This window comes from Hetaerina americana, unplaced genomic scaffold, assembly GCF_022747635.1.
Source record: "Hetaerina americana unplaced genomic scaffold, ioHetAmer1.1.p SCAF_9, whole genome shotgun sequence".
Lineage (NCBI taxonomy): Eukaryota > Metazoa > Arthropoda > Insecta > Odonata > Calopterygidae > Hetaerina > Hetaerina americana.
In genome coordinates this window covers 72,253,723-72,276,410 of record NW_027287538.1, presented here as the reverse complement: position 1 = coordinate 72,276,410, position 22,688 = coordinate 72,253,723, and the positions used below count along the sequence as shown (strand labels likewise).

General features: G+C 43.2%; 1 protein-coding gene across 1 annotated transcript in view; it reads right to left on the bottom strand.

Moving 5' to 3' along the window:
- The window catches only part of LOC139698612 (uncharacterized), a 165,873-nt gene that overhangs the window by 43,574 nt on the left and 99,611 nt on the right, over window positions 1–22,688 (bottom strand). Inside the window, exons 6-9 of the mRNA XM_071597455.1 lie at window positions 13,793–13,920; window positions 12,630–12,956; window positions 11,601–11,792; window positions 3,211–3,389 (exon numbers count right to left, since the gene is read on the bottom strand). Of these exons, the coding sequence (XP_071453556.1) occupies window positions 3,211–3,389; window positions 11,601–11,792; window positions 12,630–12,956; window positions 13,793–13,920 (826 nt within the window). The remainder of the gene's footprint in view (window positions 1–3,210; window positions 3,390–11,600; window positions 11,793–12,629; window positions 12,957–13,792; window positions 13,921–22,688) is intronic.

Sequence of the window (22,688 nt, the reverse complement as noted above, 5' to 3'; positions counted from 1 at the left end):
AAATACACAAGCCACACCGAGTTTCTCACCTCCTGCCTGTCCTTAGGAATCGTTCCCAACGGTCTAGTCATTTCCCTACCACTATCTGCTACTCTTCCCGATATCCACCCCATACTTAATGCATTCTCTTACCAAAAATCTTTAGAATACACCCACCTTATCCTTATGCAATACCAATGCATTCGTGAACAACACAAATCAAACCTTTTTTCCCTCTTTAAAATAATCTCTTTGGCTTCTGCTCACCTAATTCCACAACTCAACGCCATAATTTCGTCTGCCCTACGTTCCCTCCAACAAAAACGTCAAACTCTCCTTAAAAAGCTGTCCAACTTGTATATTTCCTACTTCCGAGTTGGTCTCAAAATTCCACACTCTCACCCTTTCCCGCCACCTCCTCCTCAACCACCCCCACTCTTTCAATATAAGCCTGACCTCCGCAGCATTTACAACCTTCCCCCTCCTCCCAAAGGCCCTCCGGTTTTTCCAAAACGCCAGCCACCACCGAACAATCCCAACACCCCCCCTCCCCCCGACAATGCCCATGACATTGTAAACCTTTCAAACACCAGCCTTTCAGACAATGAAATATCCGTTCTTAGCAAAGGCCTATCCTTCTCCCCTACACCAAAAATAAACCACATAAACATACTCACTGATACCCTCAATTTCTGCCGAAACCTTCGATGGCGCGCCTTCTGGAAATCACAAAGTAAACCTTTCAGTAACCTAAAAACCAATCCCGCACTTGACAAATTCCGCCCGGCTTCAACTCATGAGCCAAAACCCCTTCCCAGTAACCATCCTGTCGAAATTTTTATACGTCTCCTCATCGAAAAAGTTTCCAATCAATCCTTCAGAAAACATCTCAGACCGAAAAATAACCTCTCCATGAACGAACGTCATGCACTAAAAACCCTACAGTCCAATCCTAACATCGTTGTTACCTCCGCCGACAAAGGCTCCTCTGTTGTAATTCTAAACACCAAAGATTATATTTCCAAAGCCCTCGCTCACCTGAATGATACATCCACCTATACCACTCTAACCAAAAACCCAACACAAACTTTCCAAACCGAAATTCGGTCTTTTCTCCTCCACTCCGGACCAGAAGAAGGCCTCACCTCCCAAGACATATCCCTACTTTCACCCCCAAACCCCAGAACACCCCAGTTTTATCTCCTCCCAAAAATACACAAACCCAACATCCCCTGTCGTCCTATAGTTTCCAGTTACAATTCTCCCACCGAAAGAATCTCCGCATTCCTTGACCACCACCTACAACCACTTGTACTCTCCTTGCCCTCCTTCACGAAAGACACGTACCACTTCCTCGACCGTCTAAATTCCGTCTCTATTCCCTCCACACCCAACCTACTTATGGCCACCATCGACGTTACCTCACTCTACACTTCTATTCCCCATGCAGAAGGTTTATCCTCCCTCCGGCATTATCTTTCTCTGCGCCCCCTACCCCAGCGCCCCTCAACGGAATTTCTCCTCAATCTTGCCACTTTCGTCCTTACAAAAAATGCATTCACTTTCCAAAATTGTTTTTACCTACAGACAAAAGGCACAGCGATGGGAACGAGGATGGCACCATCATACGCCAATCTCTTCATGGGCCATCTCGAAGAGACCTTCCTGTCACAGCAACCCCTTCAACCTCTTTTCTGGGTCCGCTACATAGACGATATTTTTATTCTCTGGACACATGGCTCTGACTCTCTCAACAACTTCTTATCCGCCTTAAATTCATCTTTCACGGTTAAATTCACCTCTTCCATTTCAGACTCCACTATCACCTTTCTTGACACAGACATCTCACTTCAAAACAACAAATTCACTACTTCAGTACACATCAAAGCCACTAACCATCAGCAATACCTTCACCACACTAGCTGTCATCCTCAACACACAAAACGCTCGATTCCTAACTCTCTCTCTATCCGCGGACACCGAATTTGCAACACCACAGCCACTCTCAACAAATACCTTGCCAATCTACACCTTGCACTCCTCAAACGCGGTTACCCAGAAAAGTTGCTACGAAATAAAATCCACCGTTCCACCCGACCACACACACCACACAATAACAAGCCCACATCTGACGCAGGACTCAACCTTTGCACCACCTATTACCCCGGATCACACAGACTGAAAACCCTCCTTAAAGAACTGTTCCCAATTCTACATGACAATGACGCGACCTCATCCTTACTACCCCAATGCCCATCTATCGCATACAGACGACCCGCCAATCTCAAAAACCTTCTGAGATCCACCAACCCTTTGGCGCCCCCCCGTGACAAATTTCCCAATATTTCCCCAACTTGCAACCGCCCCCGATGTAAAACCTGTCCTCTTATTATGCCTACTCCCCTCTCCCTACATCCCCTCATAGCCCCCCCACCTCGTTCCCACGCTAATTGCCTCTCAAAAAATATTATTTATCTTTTATCATGCAAGCATTGCACTTCCTTCTACATAGGTGAATGCATTACCCCCTTATCCATCCGAATGAATAATCACCGATACTCCTGTAATTCTGCCTCACTCTCTTCTCTTCCTATCCCTTCACACGCCAATTCCCACAACCTTTCATTCGACCAGTGTTTTTCCCTCAGCATCCTAGAATCCCTACCTGATTCAGCTACCAACATAGAGGTGAGAACTCGTGAATCCGCCTACATACTATCCTTCCGTTCCTTTAAAATTCCCACCCTTAACCGCCATATTTAATTTCCCTCCCAGCATTCCCTCCACACCTCCCCTCCACACCTCCCCTCCACGCCCATAACTCTTTCCCCTCTCCTGTTCCATAGCATATTTTCAGTCTCTCTTGAAGAAGGCCCCTGAGAGGGCCGAAAGCTCGAACAATTTACCGTGTAAGTGTTCTTTTATATGTGTCTATTCTTTTCTATTTGTGTTATGTTGTGTCAGCCAATTATTGTGCCGCTCGTATGAGTTTTTCCGTACAATCGTTATATATATATATATATATATATATATATATATATATATATATATATATATATATATACACATCCCTAATTGAGACGATGTCCCTGGTGCGCAATCCTTCCAAGGCTTCCGGCAATCATCCTAATCTCTGACTGCAAGGCCTTAGCACCGTTCTTACAGCTTCCGTGCATATACGTATGCATGTATAATAGGTGCAGGGGCAGCGCGTGCCCTTGGGGCGCTCACCATTTGTGCTGAGAGGAGCATGCCTCGCAACTTGCGCACCTCTGCCCTCAGCTCCCGAATGATCCTGGCGTTGGGGTCCTCGCCGTTGACGACGGGGCTGTTGACAATGCGCTTCGTCCTCTGGGCGTACCTCAGGGTGCTTATGGTCTCGCTGTAGCATGTGCTTGACGGGGAGATGGCTGCGGGGAGGAGACCGAGAGAGAGAGAGGGGAAGAGATGAGAAAAGATGCAATAAGATAGTCAGGTCTATATACAATTTCATGCAAAGGTGAGATTAGGACGGAATGGGTTGTTAATGCAGCTTTGAGTCTGCAGTGGGTGGTTGTTTCCGTGGAGTCGTACCGTGGAGGTACGTGGAGCCGTACTCCAGGAGGTTGTCTGGGAAACGTCTCAGCTCCATTACAATAGAATCTTTATAAAAATAAAACGATAGAAAAGTGCAAACTACAGGGGAAAGAGGGTGAAGCTGCTCTAATGTTCGACTTGCGCTTCTAAATAAATACTTGCCATGGAAAGCAGAGACTCTGTGATATTGGTGACAGAAGGAATATAACATACAAAGAAACAGCTGAAGAAGGAATACCGCAGTTGAGTGACAACAGTTCTTTGAACTCATTTGCACTCAATCTCATGTATGTGTATGTATGAATGTATGTATGTATCTATAAACGTATTCACACACACACATATATTAAATATATATATATATATATTTTTTTTTCTTTTTTTCTTTATAAAGTTGCTTCTTTTTCTCCCTTAAGAAAGGTGGCTTGACCCCCAAAATTCGAAAACCTGTGAGTTTCTATTCTGTCGTTTTGGTCACTAGGGCTATCTTGATATAAATTTTATATATATATATATATATATATATATATATATATATATATGTATATAACAAACTTTGACAGCAACAAACAATATAAGAACACATAAAAATATCACTCACACGTTATTTCTTGATCATTTCGACGAAATTCAGCTCCGTCTTCATCGGAAGAAATATAAGTAAAGACTGCTGGAATAGGAGAGGTGAGGGGTGCAAGAGAAAGGGAAGGGGTCCAGGGGAACGGAAGAACGGGAGGTGGAGGAGGGGTGAGAGGAACGGTTGGGGGAGAGGAAAGGGAGAGGAGAGGCTAGAGGGGAGCGGAGATAGGGAAGGAGTGAGAGGGAGGAGGTGCATTGACACAAAATCGGAAAAGGAAACAATCTGCTCACCGCAACTATTGCAAATTCCGCGACCCAGGTTGAAACCTGTATCTCGGATGTTGCAACAGCCATTGTGCCATTTGCACCCCTCACCTCTCCTATTCCAGCAGTCATTTATTATATTTCTTATTTCTTCCGATGAAGACGGAGCTGAATTCCGTCGAAATGATCAAGAAATAACATGTGAGTGATCTTTTTATGCGTTCTTATATTGTTTGTTGCTGTCAAAGTTTGTTATTCAACACTTCCGTGTTACTTCGACGAAATCATCTATGTATATATATATATATATATATATATATATATATATATATATATATATATATATATATATATATATATATATATCCCTCCCCGGACTACAACCTTGACGTGGTGGAAGGGCTTGTGCGTTCCGATGACCCCTAGAGCTGTGCTGGCGGGAGTAATAATTATTGCTCCTGGTAGGGTCACCCATGCCAGATAGGTCGAAGGTTAGGAGCCAGACGAAAGGTAGTCCACGCAGCGTCTGTTCCTCAGTGAGGCGGCTGCAATGGCGTCTGACCCCAGTGGGGCGGCCAGTAAGTGATGGTGTCACGTTAAAAACACTATTGAGGAAGGCAACGGGAAACCACCTCAATTATCATTCCCTAGAAAAATATGATGGACAATAGAGATCTTTTGAGTCCTGGCAACCACGGGGCTCGGCCCAATCGGCCGTGTGTCGTGCCCGGCAGCGGGGGAGGCAAGGCTTCCGCGGTCGTCATCCCACGAAACCCTTGCAAGGGAAAACCAGCAGCAGCAGGACAGAAGACGCAGGAGAAGAAGACAAAATTAGTTAGAATAGGAACGTGGAATGTTAGGACAATGATGAGGACAGGGAAATTGGAGAATGTTAAGCGAGAGATGGAAAGGGGAAATATAGATATTTTAGGTCTATGCGAGGTGAGATGGAAAGATAGCGGGGATTACTGGAGTGATAAGTATAGAATAATATACAGCGGTGGGGACGAGAGCCAACGAGGGGTTGCCATAGTATTAAATGAAGAGGTAGGAAGAAGCGTAGTCAACATAGAGCAGGTAACGGATAGAATACTACTAGTGGAGATAAAAGCAGAACCGACGAACTTAGTTATTATTCAGGTATACATGCCACCGAGCAACCATAAGGAAGAAGAGGTCGATAAGATATACGATCAGTTAGAGGACATGATCGCGTGTGTTCCTGCAGGGAAACATTTGATAGTGATGGGGGATTGGAATGCGACGGTAGGCGAAGGAAGAGATGGTGATGAGGTGGGCGACTACGGTTTGGGCACGAGGAATGACCGCGGGGAGAAAGCAGTTGAGTTCTGCAGGAGACAGGGGTTAGTCATCACCAACACTTGGTTTAGACACCACAAAAGACGCAGGTATACATGGAAAATGCCAGGTGACTCAGGAAGATATCAGCTAGATTATATCCTGGTTAGACACAGGTTTAGGAATAGTGTGATAAATTCCCACAGCTTTCCGGGAGCGGATGCGGACTCAGACCACAATTTAGTTGTTATGAAATGTAGCGTACGTTTCAAAAAGATAAGGCAGGGGCGGCGAGTTAGAAAATGGAATGTAGAAGCATTAAATGGGTTGAAAAGGAAGGAATACAAACAGGCGGTAGAGAAAATCATGGAGGACGGTAAAGGGCTTATTACTATCGAAGAAAAATGGGAAATGATCAAAAAAGGGTTGTCTAAAGCCGCAAAAGACACTATTGGAACCATTAACGCTAAAAGGACTAGGAAACCATGGATCACGGATGAGATGATTACAAAGATGGATGAGCGGCGAAAATGGAAGAATATAAATACAGAATTAGGCAAAATGAAGTACAAAGAATTGAACAATAAATTGAGGCGGGCAACAAATAAGGCAAAAGACGCATGGTGGAAGACGCAGTGCGAGGATATGGAAAGTCTCCAGAGGAAGGGTGAAATCGGTGCGCTGTACAGCAAAGTTAAATCGTTATCGGGAAGTAAGAAAGGAAGAGCTATGCTAATAGTTAGAGATAAGGCGGGTAAGGTAATAGTTGACGCAGGAAAGATCCAAGAGAGATGGAAGGAGTATATAGAAGAACTGTATAGTAAAGAACTCAGACCAACACAGTTAGACATTGAAAAAGAAAATGACGTAGAGGAAGACAGCTTAGGTCCAGGCATACTAGACAATGAGATAGAAAGGGCATTAAGGGAGATGAAACTAAATAAGGCCGTGGGGGTAGATAACATTCCCGTGGAACTTTTAAAATGCTTAGGAAAATGTGGGAGGAAGAGGCTATATGGGCTGATCCGTAGCATTTATGAGGAGGGAATCTGGCCGGAAGACTTTGTGAGAGCAGTTTTAGTTCCGATTCCGAAAAAGGTAAAGGCCACGTCATGTGAGGACTATAGGACAATTAGTTTGATATCCCACGCAGCTAAAGTTGTTCTCAGGATCATAAACAAAAGGATAGAGAGTAGGGCAAATGATTACTTAGGGGATGATCAGTTTGGGTTTAGGAAGGGGAGAGGTACGCGTGATGCTATTGCAGTAATGAGATTATTAATCGAGAGGAATATAGAACACAACCAGGAGGTATTTGCCTGTTTCGTGGATTTCGAAAGAGCGTTTGATAGAGTGAATTGGGAAAAACTAATGAGTATTCTGCAGAAAATAGGAATAGATTGGAGGGAAGGGAGGCTAATCCGCAACCTGTACATGTCTCAGACTGCTCAAGTGGGAGTGGGGAACGGGGAGTCCGGTTGGGCAGTGTTAGGAAGGGGTGTAAGGCAGGGTTGCCCATTATCACCGTTGCTGTTCAACCTGTATGCAGAGGAAATGAATAAAGAGGCATGGGAAGAACTAGAGGTAGGAATGAAAGTGGGCGGGGAATTCGTAAAATCAGTTAGGTTTGCTGATGACCAAGCTTTAGTTTGTCAGTCAGCCAAGGGGCTGCAAGCATTGCTGAGTGAATTGGAAATTCAGTGCGACAGGTATGGGATGAGAATCAACATTAATAAAACAAAGGTTATGCGATTTTCTAGAAAGAAAAAGGGCAAGCTTAACATTAAAATAGGAGGGCAAAAACTAGAGCAGGTAGAACAGTTTACGATCTCGGTAGTGTTTTGGACCAACACGGTCAAAGTAGTAGGGACGTAAGGAGAAGAATTGCGCTAGGCAAAGAGGCTTTCACGAGGAGGAGGGAGTTGATGACGGGGACTTTGAGTAAGGATGTTAAGAAAAGACTCGTAAAAACTTTGATATGGAGCGTAGCTATGTACGGCGCGGAAACGTGGTCATTGAAGCAGGAGGATAGACGTAGACTGGAGGCTTTTGAAATGTGGGTGTGGAGAAGAATGGAGAAGGTGAAATGGACAGAGAAGAAAACAAATGAGGAAGTACTTGGTATGGTGGGCGAAGAGAGGGGTTTGTTGGGAGCAATCCTATGGAGGCAGGAAAAGTGGATGAAGGGGGTGTTGACCGGCAGTGGGATGTTGAAGACTGTGATAGAGGGTAGAATGTTGGGCAAAAGAGGAAAGGGAAGGAACAGGATAGGGATGTTGGACGGGATGAAGGGAGGAAGAAAGTACTCAGAGATGAAGAGGGACCTGATATAGAGTAGGATGATGGATTTTTTTTTTGTTTTGTTAGGAATAATAAAATGCCTGTTTGGTAGTTGTGTCCATCCAAAAACCTACCTTAACCGGTAGATTACCTTAAAAAAAAAAAAAAATATATATATATATATAGATGATTTCGTCGAATATATATATATATATAAATATATACACACACACACACATTCAAACACGAAATCCCGCCAAACGGCGAACAAATACTCATTTATATAGAAACATATATAAGGAAAAGGGATAGGAACACACATAAAGGACGAACACAGGAGAGGTGGGGAAGGCGGAACCAAGCAGACCGCGAGAGTAAAAATATTTCCTAGACCGGGATCCGCCTTCCCCACCTCTCCTGTGTTCGTCCTTTATGTGTGTTCCTATCCCTTTTCCTTATATCTGTTTCTATATACGAGGGTCATCCGGAAAGTAGTACCCGTTCGTGCCGCATGAAGTGCTGACGACGCGAGTAGCCGCTGGACGAGGTCAGATAGCTTCAGTGGCTTGTCTGCCTTCTCTGAGCCAAGTTGCGTGACGCTAGCATTGCCTGTGTTGTTTCTGTGATTGTTTACAATGTTTAAAAAAATTGAGAACGCCGCCAGTTGTGAAGTGAGGGCAGTGATTAAATTCCTCAATGCAAGAAACGTTCGCCCATGTGATATTCATCGCCAATTAAAGGAGGTGTATGGAGACAATGTAATGGACGAGTCGTCTGTTCGGCGGTGGTGTCGCAACTTCAACATGGGGAGGGGGAACACACACGACGATGAGCGTTCGGGGAGACCGTCTGTCATTACAGACCAACTGGTGAGCTCAGTTGACGAATTCGTGAGGAACGATCGGCGCTCCACAATTGATGACATCTGTGAGCATTTTCCCAATGTTTCTCGAACAATTGTTCATGAAATTGTTAAACACCATCTGCATTATGCAAAAATTTGTGCAAGATGGGTCCCTCGCGTATCTCAATGAGCTGGCGGCGAAGGACTATGCAGCAGGAATAAGGAAACTTGTCACACGTTATGACAAATGCCTTAATTTGCTTGGAGATTATGTTGAGAAGTAGTTTAAAGTATCCTCTTTCAAATAAATTTTTTTATGTTTGTTAATATTTACTTTTGTGTCTTTATTTCACGAACGGGTACTACTTTCCGGATGATCCTCGTGTGTGTGTGTGTGTGTGTGTGTATATATATATATATATATATATATATATATATATATATATATATATATATATATATATATATATATATATATAAAGAGAAAGAAGAAATAAAACACCCCGCATGAAGTCAGCCGGAGGAGAGGAAATATGTTCCGAAATCGCGCGAACCCTTTCCAAATGCTGAATTTACTTTGAGGTGAATTTCATTTTAGCGTACCACTTTCCCACGGCATTGCAAGTATAAGGAAAGTTTCCCAAGTTTATGATTTTCTCGATTGGGACAAAACTCATGAATACGAACGAAGATGTAAATGCGAACGTAAACTGACTTTGAAAGAGATTGTGAAAATTTAAAAACAGCGAGTAACTTTCGAATCAAACGCCCTCCATGTAATGGCGAAACTAAGTTTTCAGATATTTGACACGACACAAAACTCACCAAGATGTTCATTATGCATCGGAGAAATCATTAGTCAGGATGAGTTGAATTATTATTCAGCTACGAAAGAAAAGAAAATATGTCAACGTTATCAGAGTTTATTCTTAAATGCGTAAAATCCATACCCCTTAGATCATAACCCTGTAAAGATAGGAATACATTGCGTATATTTATCCGAATCTTATTTCCCGATGCTAGATCGAAGCTGCGATATTTTCAAATTGATGAAGAATTAAAAATGACACTTTTTTATAGCACATAATGTGTCAGATCATAATCTACCGTTGAAGATTGACCGGGAAATACGAGACGAGGGAAAGACAATATATACATCAGCTGCTGAAAATATTCAGTGAAATACCTGACCCGAAGTCCAATTTCACTTTTCAAAGTAACCTCCAACCACAATTGTCTGCCCATCCGATTACTTGACCTCCGTGCCCGTGTACACAAAACATGCAATGAAATCTGCTGCCCCGAGATTATTCGCACATCAATTTTCGACGCTCCCTACCGAAGAGGAATGGAGAGAGAGGGCTCTCAATTTCACGGACGGGTTGAGTCTGTCTCAGTGAGGGGCTTTAGTGGAAACACCGATGACACCAAAGAAACGAGGTGGGAAAAAGATATGAATGGGCAATGGCCTTTACTTAAAGAAATGGGGCGAGGGAGTGTTTGATTCCAACAAACCTCTGGAGTCAATTTTTTCGGAAAACGTTACACCAAACAAAAAAAAACGAAATCAAGGAATTCAGGCATTATTTCATAAATCGGTAACGTTGAATCAGAGCAAAATAATCCAAAATATTTTCGTTCTAAAATGAAAAGATAACCTCAAATATTGTGTAGAGGGACTTAACATTATCACATATACGCAAAATGAATAAATGGGTGAAATCAGAGATGAATTACTTTTAAAGTATGAACGTTTAAAGAATAATGGGCCATTATTTAATTTGGCGTCACCAAAGAGCAAATCAATTGTCTCTGCAAGCTGGTTATACCGTCAGATATTTGGAGATAAGTAATACTTACATGCAAAAGTCATAGCATTCTCTTTCTTAAATGAAAAAATACTCTACCTAGAGTAAAGGCAATTCATAAGTTGAAAAATTCAAAATTAAACATTAAAATAATTAAAAAATAATCATCTGAAAAACTCTAAGCCACCATAATTCATGTTGACAATAAGTTTAGATTGAAAAAGTGCCAACAGACGTCTTTTATCTCTAATATCCTGATGATTTGGTGTTTTAGAAATTAGCAATTTTAAAAAAATGAACAATTACAATTCTGTTTTTCGATTTTCACAAAACGCTCCGAATTATATCTTTTGAACGGCCAAAATTTATTGTGATATTCGTCTGAATTCCAGATTTCAAGATTTAAACGAAAAGCCTAACTATTTTGGTATCACTTTTTGAAATGGGTACTTTTGGAAAAAATGGAAAGGGTGGAATTACACTATTTCCATTCCGCGCAAATAAAAAAACAAAATATCGTTTTGACCCACCGCTTCCGTGGACATGCCACCAAATTCACGGTATCAGTGCTTCTGAGGTCAAGCGTGAAGAAAAACGAATTCACTGGAGTGGCAAAATTCAAAATGTGATAAAAAGAGACCTTTCAGGTGTGACATGGTGGAATATCATGATTAATTAAAATTTGGCAATTTTCTACAAAATAAAATGTAATGCGACCGGTTTCCATGTAACTACATCATCATCAGATGGCTTTACATTGAAACCGGTCGCATAAAATTTTATTTTGTGGAAAATTTCCAATTTTTAATTAATCAAAATGTGATACCATATCGAGAAACCGATTTGATGCAACAGGTAGCTGTCTCCTGGCTGAGGATGAACTGACTGGAATCTCATTGCGATAACTTCATTGGGATATTGCGGTGGGGGCGACCGTGTCATCCGTCTTGTGCCTGCGTCTTCTCACTCACCGGCTACCATGACCGTCTTGGAGTTGCCACCCAGGGAGTCCTTGAGGAGCCAAGTGAGCACCGAGTCCCTGTAGGGCACGAAGAGGGAGGTTGGGGCGGCGGCTGAGGGGGCCGCACCCTGGGGGTCCTCCTCCGGCCTCCCTTGCTCCCGGCGGCGACGGCGGGGGCCAGGCGGTGGGGAACAGCGCTCCGCTGTAGGTGGAGACGAAAGGGGTCAGAGTCAGTGGAAGCGGGAGGGGAACGGGGCAGGGACCTCCCGGGGGCGGCGGTCAGTCGCGACGCCCCCCTCCAGCCGAAGGGACGGACCTCCCTGCCCTCCCCTGTCCGACTTCAACACCGATAGCGCCAGAGTTCTAAGACTCTCGATTAGAGCAACGGACAGGGTCCTTCAATTACGTAAGGTTTTTGGGGGTTGCGCGATTACATTACGTTTCGTTATTGTTCTATTTCAACCAGTGTTCATAGAGAAAGAGTTTTAATTGTGATGACCAAGGAGCATATTATGCCAATGAGTAGCGTTGAATGCGATTAATTTCACTCCATGCATTTCCATATCGCTTAAATAAAATCAATTAGTTGGCATGCATGTTAGCACACTTTTTTCATCTTTGACACATAATTTAAATGATAAATACAATAGAGTCATGAAAAATACATTCGTCAAACGTAAATTAAATTTTTTTCTCAAAAAGGTGCCAGTTTGAAATAGAATGTCGGCACCAAAAGTGACTTAGTGGCGCGAGGGGATGCTTCCTTTCATAGTGATCCCTACAAGGAGGCCGGGGTAGAAACGTCAGAGAAGAGTCTTTGACGTAATTTTTAAAGATGATTTCAAAGGTGACTCCAGGAATGGTCAGTTTTAATAAAAAATACTGATATACTGTAAAAATAAGTGAATCATGCCGTGCATTTACTCCCAAGACCACGCCATCAAAGGTGAATATCTATCACGATGTGTGTATACATTTGAATTGGTTTTTGTGGCCTTAACCAATCCAAATCGGGGTGAACCGCGTGGGCGAGACTTGCCGAGTGCCGAGATGACGTTTCCCAGGGTGACGAGCGACCTGTTGATGCTGGCGCCCTCCTTGAGGCGAGCGGTGGGGTCGTTCCCCTCTTCCGTGCCGTCGCTCCGCGAGCGCCCGGCGCCTCCAGACGAGGGCGCCCTCTCACTGCCCGCCAGGTCCACCAGGTGTAGGCGGGGGGCGTGGTGGTGGAGGGGGCAGATGGCGAGGAGGGCGTGGCCGCGCGATGACCGCGGGTTGCCCACCGTCGAGCCCGTCCGCCGTGACCCTTCGCCGCGCGACACCAGCGCCGCCAGCGACGACGCGTCCTCCACCACGTGAGCGCTCAGGCCTACGAGGGGGGGGGGCACACGCACTTGCAGTGGGGTTGGGGGAACAACAGGGGGGGGGGGGGGTGGCGCCACTCCGCTCACATTTTGAATTTTGTGGATCGAATAAGATTTTCATTGGAGTGCAACACTGGCATTACTGGGTAATTAACTTTCCGCAAAATTATCCCTTGACTTGTTTCGAAAGAGCATTCCATAATGTTTTTCACATTTATTTTAAGTGGTGGTTTAATTACGTAACACACTCAAAGTTTTGGGCACAAAAATATATTAATCAATTTTGAACTAAAAATACACAATTTCGATAAAAATATTAAAATAATTCTACATGTAAATGCCATACTTCTCACACTGCTTATGAGCGAGACTAACTCTCTTTTATTCGATTACAGATGGCTAAATTTTGATAACAATTAATCAAATAAAAAGAAATTTCTTAGGTTCATAGCTTCAGTGAAAATAAAGTCAATGGTTTCCGGTGTGGTTTCATGGAACTTGCTATAAGTCATTTTGAATAAAACTTCGTAAATTGTATATTTCCACAATTTCTTATATTTATCCACATTTTTTGTATTTTCAGGTAAAGATGACGTTAATCGTCGAAACCATGGCCGCGTAAAAATGCGTGGTTATACAAAGTACAAAGTCTTATTAAAAATAAAAAAATAAGCGAAAATACTTCGCTCTCAATTACATTGAATGTTTCTGATCAGCCATTGGAAGTTAAATTTACTTCTCAAGTACGATTAAGTCACGTCCATGCATGGCCCACGCGTGATCACGAGAGCACTTGTGAGGAACCTCTGCGAAACAATGAGAGTTAAGTCGGTGTTCTGACCTTGGACGTATGGGCCATGGCGTGGGTGTTCCCTGACCCTCAGGATGAAGGGTGGCCGACAGGTGGGGGCGGGACCATCATCAGGGCGGAGCAAGTCCCTCACGCGCTCCTTATAGATCTCGAGGAAACTGCAGAGGAGAGAAGCAGAGATCAGACCAAAGTGGACCCCACTATTCCAAGACATTGCCAATGTCTTTGGTGAGGCGGTCAGTCAGACAAAAATATCAGACACTTTAAGGATATGTTATCTTAATAATGTTTTCATTAGGCTTTCCAGAACGGGCAAAGCGTCATGATCTCGAAAATAATGCAATTTTCTTTAAGTTACTTGGGGTAGAGCATGAAATAGGTACGCAGGATAATAAAAAAATCGAGATTTTAGAAAATATTAAGTGGTTGTTAGTCAACTGTTTAAGGTAGGTTTTGGATGTACATATACTAAACAAATCTATCTTTTTCAGCCCATTTTGACAAGACAGACCCCGAAACCTCATAATACAAGCACAATACATGGTGGCCCCAGAAATACCCGGCCTCCTGACCTATTGATGGTGGTAGTTGTTTAAAAAATATCCCTGAATTAGAAAATATGCAATCTATAGAGCATATTTTTTAAGTTTGAAGACGGCAGGTTGTTTAGTATTTGTTCGGCAGCCATCAATAGTAAGCGTTTTTGGTGAATTTGTGAATATGGAGAAAATTGGTCATCTTTATGCGATACAATGCTTTTATTTGAAAGGCCTCAACCCAACCAATATAAAAACTGAACTGGATTCTACTCTCGGTGAGTCTGCTCCTTCGTTTACTACAGTACAATATTGGGTAACAGAGTTTAAACGAGGCTGTCAAGACGAGCATCGCATTAGTCGACCGAATGAGGTGACGACTCCAGGAACGGTGAAGAAAATCCACAAAAGGATGCTGGATGATCGTCGACTGAAGGTGCGCGAGCTAGCAGATATAGTGGGCATTTCAAAAGGTGCTGTACATTGCATATTAACTGAAAATTTGGACATGAGAAAGCTGCGTGCAAGATGAGTGACGCATTTGCTCACATTCGAACAAAACCAGTATGATGAAGTTAGTGAAGATGTTTCAAGTGAGTGCTTAGCAAAGTTTAACACCAAAAAAGCGGAATTTTTGCGCCGTTTGGAAAAACTGGCTCGGTGGTCAAAGATTTTCCAACCTTGAAGAAGTGATGTCGTCAGTTAATGTCTATTTTGAGGAGCAAGACAGTTAATTAAATTAAAAATAGCAATTTTCCACAAAAATAAAATTTAATGCGACCGGTTTCAATGTTACTACATCATCATCAGGTGATAGTTAAACCTCAGAGTCCAGTATATATATGATTAAAGGCAAGTAAGGGGAGGGTGGAGGAAAAGAGGGGAAGAGGGGGGAAGGTGGAAGGCAGAATGGGTGACTATGTGAGTGGGGGGGGGGTTGGGGAAGACAAGGTGCAAAGACCCTAGGAGTCCGGAGAGCGCGTCGTGGCCGAATGGAAGGGGGTGTCTCGTTGAGGGTGTCCCACGGTGCGCCGCAAAGCTCTTCGGGCCGCGGAGGAAGAGGACGGGATCGGGGGTTTTTCCCTATGGTCGTGGTCTGGGAGCAAGGTATCAATACACAAATAAGCACTGAGTTGAAGGGTAAAGATTGGGATCACAGTATAGTTTTAAGGGGGCGCCCTAGCGAGGTTTTAGGGAAAGGGTGTAGGAGGGAATGTTATCACTAGCACATGCCGAATAGGGGGGGTGGTGGATTGTCCCGCAGCGGTGAACCTTCCCTCCTCGTCCGTGAGGAAAGGGGGGTGGGGACTCGGGGTTTCCCACTTGTCCGGGAAAGCATGGTCTCCGTCTGCAGAGGGGGGGGGGGGGAAAGGAAGGAAAAATCCAATGAGAAGGGGGCAAGGGATCACTGGTCACATGTACGTCGTGGGAAGGTGATGGAGAGGAGGGGGGAGGGTGAAGATAAAAATTGGACTTCGTTGATCAGCTTCAAGTCCTTGCGATGTAAGATTTCCAGCTGTTCCATGGCATCCAGCTTCCTTCCTTTTTTCCAAATTGTGAAGCACTTTGAATTAGAAATTGCTGAAATGGTTGGAATCGAGAAGATGTTTGGCAAATAAAGAGTTGGTATGACCTGTAATGTAGCCTTTCCTATGTTCCCCGATACGTGTCGAAAAACTCCTGCCAGTCTGACCAATGTAAATGGCCCCACAATCACACCGAATTTCATATACACCACTTTTGGTGTTGCTCCTATGTTCCCCGATACGTGTCGAAAAACTCCTGCCAGTCTGACCAATGTAAATGGCCCCACAATCACACCGAATTTCATATACACCACTTTTGGTGTTGAGTGCAGGCTAGTTTAACTATCACCTGATGATGATGTAGTAACATTGAAACCGGCCGCATTAAATTTTATTTTTGTGGAAAATTGCTATTTTTAATTAATCATGATATTCCACCATATCACGCCTGAAACGTCTCTTTTTATTAGCAAGACAGTTCTTATCGTAAAAAGGTTCTTATCATCAAAACTTATAGAACATTGCCATGAAAGGAGATTATGTTGAAAAATTAATTTTTTTTTCAAAAAGTTTTGTGTTTTTGTAGTTGGGTGGGGTACATCTGAGATTACCCTTCTTTAACTCTGCATACATTCCGTCCCTATTCATTCCTTCGAACACATATCACATTCTCCTTCCCTGGCCATTCCTCACCTGCCTAACATCTCACCTCACTCTGAAAGATTACCAAGATAGGTTGATTGTTCCACCGTCTCCTGTTTATGAACTCCCATTTTAATATTTAACTTAAATTTAAGAAACTTAAGTTAATATTTTTAACGTGACACCATGACTCAAATGACCACAAATTGGGGCGAGACGCTTTTGTAGCAGTCTCATTGGGGAGTAGATGCGGCGAGGACTACCTTTAGTCAGACTCATATCCTTCGTCCTATCTGGCATGGGTGAACCTATCAGAAGCAGTAAACAACAATACTCCCACCAGCAAAGTTCTTGGGATGATAAGAACACACAAGCTTCAACCACGTCAACGCTGTGGTCCATGGGGAGGGAGTAGAAGATACTTTTTCAGAAGAAATTACTCAGAACAGCAGCGAAGCGGAGTAATGAATTTATTCTCCTTCATTCATGGACTTAACTAAGTAGTCGTTTAATTTTTACTCAAGTCTTTTATGAAAATTGAACTTAATTGTTAAAACTTAAAACTTGTCACTGATTCATATAAAATTAAAATTGTATTAAAATTAGTGACAACAGTAATACGCTATCGACCGTCAACACCTTACACATTCTTCGTGACCTGTCACATTTTACTAAATCATATGGTTTTCATTTTTCCAACAATAACTGGAATACTTAATCAATATATAGCGAGATTTAGTGATTTGTGATAACCTTTTGAAAATGGAAAAAAATAAAGTTAACTTTTTTCAACCTGTTTTTCTTATCAAATGTTTTTCCTGTCGTCCATCAATTACTAATTTATTCAACGAATGCCATTGGGACAAGATTGAGAATTTTTACTCCCTTATTCCACCTAATCCCTGCATAATAAATTAAAGACAATTACAAACACCCAACCCTTATCAATATGTAGTCAGATCCATATCCCTAGCATCAAGCCCTGGAAATATGCACTAAGATGCCATGGGTAGGTAGAAGGACTCACGCTAATATATACACCTTATTCTGTTTGCCTGAAATTTAGATCACATAAACCTCGAAGAGCAATAATAAATTATGCACTCAGCTACGTAGCAGGGCCTATAGTCACAATTGCCGTCGGGGCGGCGTGTCCTACGACATGGACCGCCCGCGATACAGAAAAGATCCACCAATAGTCTATAATTCAGGATAAATAGGAATACCACCCCCCCAATTGATTAGAGCGTAATTCATTTCACGCGAGTGACCTCGAAGCGGAGGCAGTGATACGCGTATTATTGTAAATGCCCTGCCCTCACTCTCAGAACTAGAGAGTCTTCCTCAATGTGTTCTGTCTGCTTAGGCGCTACAGTGGTTGGTGTAGCAGTGCCGATATCTTATCCTCACTTGTGAATGTGGTCACGATATTATAATTTGCTATGTTGGTAGCAGAGAGTTCATCTTAAACTAAAACTCTCAGAATGCGTTCACAGCAATTTATTACCCCTGCAGTGCTAGTAAATATTATTGGTCTTCTTAGTCAGGACTTCTTTTTCCATCCGTATTCGTTTCTTGCTTAGCATGTTTACTCCTGAATCTGTTTTAATCAGAGCCCTATTCCATCTTCATTACATCTGCTTACTTATGCAGCCCGTTTTTCTCTTTTAATTCATTACTTTCATTTACGACGCTCCTGGATGCTAATGGCATTTGATCCTTTGGGCAGTATTTCCGTTCCAAGTTCTTATGTAGTTAGCCGGCAAGTTGTTTAGGTATTCCCTCACCGGAGTCCTCGACTTTCTTGCAATGCAGGAGATTTCCATTTGCAGATACCATCCATCTTTACAGTTATTTTAATTCTTCTTTCAAGCATTATTCAAAGAGCCTACACAGCCTGCTGGTATTTTCTTTGGTTCCCAATCTAACTCAGTGCTAATGGCGTACATTGTATTTATGCTTTGTTTTGTTACTTTGAATTTAAGGGCTATTTGATAAATGAACAACTGCCCTGGTCTATCCCAGGCTCTTTGGATATTATCATGGCATTTTTAATACTTTTATTTATTTATTTACCCTTAGCCCGAAAACAGCGCTTTTTGGCCTTTTACATCGGACAATTAACAGTGATAACAACTGAAATGATTACAAACACCCAAGCCCGAAGGTGGAGAATAACCCACCCAGGCGAGAATCAAACCCGCGACCCTTAGATTGGAAGACGAGGACGTTATCCCACCGCCACCGGGGCCGGAAAAACTTGGGCAAACAAAAACGAATAGGACGTTCAATAGCCACGTTGGCTGGTTACCGGGCAAGAATTTCACCAACAAGTTATTTAGAAGTCTGACGTCACGTGGGGAGGTATTTTCATGTCAAGATGACCGTTGGCTAGCCCTCAGGAGAATCTTGAGCCGATGGATAGCACGCGTACAGCGGAATGCAATCAGTAGTTGAGTTTGTTCTGGAGGATCCAAGCATCCGTGGAACGCCTTCCTGCGAAGCCATTGAATCCAGGATCATGCAAACAGCTCGCCATTACGCTCTAATCACATTTCAGAATGTTTGAACACAATTGGAATGAGAATGAAGTTTACTCATATTAGAACCTTGTCTCCAGAGACTATAGCGTACGTACCTTGTGGTTTTTTTTGGAATTTCAATAATGAAATAGAAATATTTCGGCTAAATAAATATGGCATAAGAATAGTAATAATTAAAATGTGTGGAAGAATGTTCATTTTACGTTAGGGGCGTTTTCATTCAAATTAACGAACAGTGCTTCCCTTTTCACTTTTAGCCTTGGAGACGTTGTCTGACCGGGTGTAATCACTTGCCAATTTTTTTCAAATTTTAATTTATACGAAGCTCTATAATGAGAATTCAGATAGAAATGATTGGAAAACTGAAACTGGATTCTCGACTAAATTCTTCCTGCATTAAAAAACATTAGAGATTTTAAAGGGTGGTTCTGATATTTATTTATTCCTTTGTTTAACGACTTTTATAGGGTTGGGTATAGGGTTATAGATTGAGACTTCTATAATCTCCTCTTTCACCTAACCCTTGTGCCTTACATAGAAGACTATTACGAACACCCAAGCCCCAAGTGGAGGAAAACCTACCTCGGCGGTAATCAAACTCGCAACCTCTGGGTTGGTGGGCGAGGAAGGTGCCTCGCCGCCACCGGCTCCGGCCGTGAAACGTCCTTTTTTATGCTTTCACCATTAAAAAAAGGATATTATGCTTTCACCATCGAGGGTCTACTACAGGTGTGGTTGTGACCTCGCTTATAAGTTAACTACAGTGAGTCAGTGCCACGTCATTATATAAATTCACAATGACGGCTTAATATAGTTTATTTCAATAATTCAATAAACGTATCAGTTCCTCACCTTGATCATTGATGTGATGTTTCAAAAATCAACTTTATGTTGGCTTCCAATACTGGAGCGAGATTTTCATGTCCACTTATGGTAACGCATATCACAGGGAGACGGTCATTTGTGAATGCCGATAAATAATTTTTAGGAAATAGTTGAAGTGGCGTTATCACAAAAGTACACGACAGAGAACAGAAAAATCCAAAAATATTCCACGATTCCACAAAATCTCGGAATGCAATCTCTCGGGAAGCAAAATGGTGTGGGGAATCGCAAGGGTTAAAATGCGACATTGATTCCATGGAAGGGGGAGGCAGGAGGTTTATGAGACGCGTGGATATAATTTCGCCCGTGTGAAGCGTTCCTCCCCCCCCCTCCCCCTGAGGCAAGGGAGGAGGAACGCGCTCCTGACCTAGCGTGACGGCCGCCATTTCACATCGCACCCCCCCCTTCCCCCCCTAAACACCCTTCCTCCACCTCCCCCCCCCTCCGTGGGGGCGAGCGTGATCCGCCTCTGTTACCCATCCTCCCCCGCCCCCGAAAGGTGACTGCCGGCGCATCAAGATGGTGCACGCCGCACCATCACGCAGCGCCGCGAATCCCAAACGTATGTGGACCGTCTTCGGATGGCATTCCCATGTGTGTGCGCACGCGTGCGTGCGTGCGTGCGTGCGCGGATCTGATATGATAGGCCGGGGGTCTGTGGAGGAGTTTCGTCCGAAACGGAAAGATCAAATATAGATTATCCGCGCACAGTCAGGGTTTACTATTAGTAGTGTAGAGGTTTTTGTTGGACCCACCACCGCGATACATTGCCGACTGGCACACGGCACTTTGAACTCCCATCCAGGGCCCGCGGTGCCGTAAACCATTCTTCGAACGGCAAACCTTCAACTTCCCTCACTCAGGTCTTCCACGTATGAATACTCTTTTTACCTCCATTTGACTCGCCCATCGATTACATTTACCCCTGCCGTAAATCACGGTCTCAAAACATTCAAATGCAACCCATATGCCTTGCATCCTACACTCATGCAAGTGCTCATTCCAATTTCTCCCATCAAACGTCTGCATAGTCCCACTCTTCCCGTGCTTAAGCACTTAGCCTTCCTCTCACCAATTTAAAACACTAAGCCTTCTTCTCACCGACACCAATAACTAATTTTTAGTAAAGTAAATAACTCAAATTTAATTAAACTATCCCACCAAGAGGTGTCACTAATTACTCGATATTCTTATTATCATCTGTTCACGTAAATTAATATTCATAGGACATATCACTGACGAGATGGTCATTACATCAAATACGAGAGAATGTCAATGGATGCTCATTGATCTTTGCTTGAACTAATTGAATAAAATGTTATATTAAAAAACGTCTATTAAGCATTACGCGCAGGTGAAACTATTTAACAAAGGAAATATGTTATTTAGCGAGTCGGTCTTTTACTTTTTTAAGGTCTATTAAAAAAAATTAAGTTGTGTTTTACGATTTCTGATAATTGAAAAAAAATTTTAGCATCTCATTATTACAAAAAATAACTGTAAAACACTCAGGGGATTAATATACTTCAGCGAGTATTTTGTTCTTCCATGTTGAGCGGAATAGAAACTTCATCAACTGTTACGCTCTTGAGAATAATATATCCGCCCTACTTCCGGCGCCAGCCGTTGTAGCCAGTCGGAGCAATTGGTGATCCTATCGCTGCCCCCCCCCAGATTGCCCCCTGGGAGGCGAGGGTGGGGAGGGGGCTAGTTGGCAACCCCCTCCTGAGGAATACCGCCGCCCTCCCAGGAGAAATAACTCGGATGTCGCCAGAGACAAAAATACCGGTCGGTATGAATTCCGCTCTTCATTTCGCCGTCCGGAACCTCCGGCCCTATGAACACGATTCCACCACAATCCACGTCCCTCCCTCAGTCGGCATTACTATTGGCTGTCAATCGCAAAGCATCGAATCGATTTTTGGAATTCGATTCGGAGTTATTCCCGTCATTGCTTTAAACTGATAACGAAGCACTGCACAGCGCACCAATTGGCCGAGAGTTTACCATGCACTGCAATGACCTCTAAGCGGAAGCGAAGCGAACAAACTGAGGCGGCCGGATAAAAAAACAGGCGCATTCTCCCTAAACATCAGCAGCAACAGATATCAGAGGGCGCCGGCCATCGCCTCCCCCCCCACCTCCCCCCCCACTTCACCCGCAGCGGAGGGGTGGAAACTCCGCCTTCCGCCCCGCGCCGTGCCGTGTGTCTTCTCTACAGACAATACGTAAAAGGTGGCATTTAACAAATTTGCGCGGTTAAATCTCACTTGCCTGGCCAATACACAAGGGACATCAATTAAGTACATACACACAAGCACGCAAATATCTATATAATGTGTTTGTGTACATAATATATAAATAAGTTTGAAGGTATATAGTATACACACACATTCAAGCATGAAAACCCGCCAAATGGAAAACATTTCAATTACATGGAAATAAGTATAAGGAAAAGGGATAGGAACACACATAAAAGATGCGCTAAGGAATGGTGGGGAAGGTGCAATCGAGCAGATCACAAGCGTAATAATGTTTTCTAGACCGGGATACGAACCACGGATCTTCAAACTGCCGGGTAGATATTCTCACCATTGAGCTATCAAGGAAACGTGTCCATATATACATTCAAACACGAAATCCCGCCAAACGGCGAACAAATACTCATTCACATAGAAATAGATATAAGGAAAAGGGATAGGAACACATATAAAGGACGAAAACAGAAGAGGTGGAGATGGCGGAATCACGCAAATCACCAGCGTAAAAATATTTCCTTTCCCGGGATTTGAAC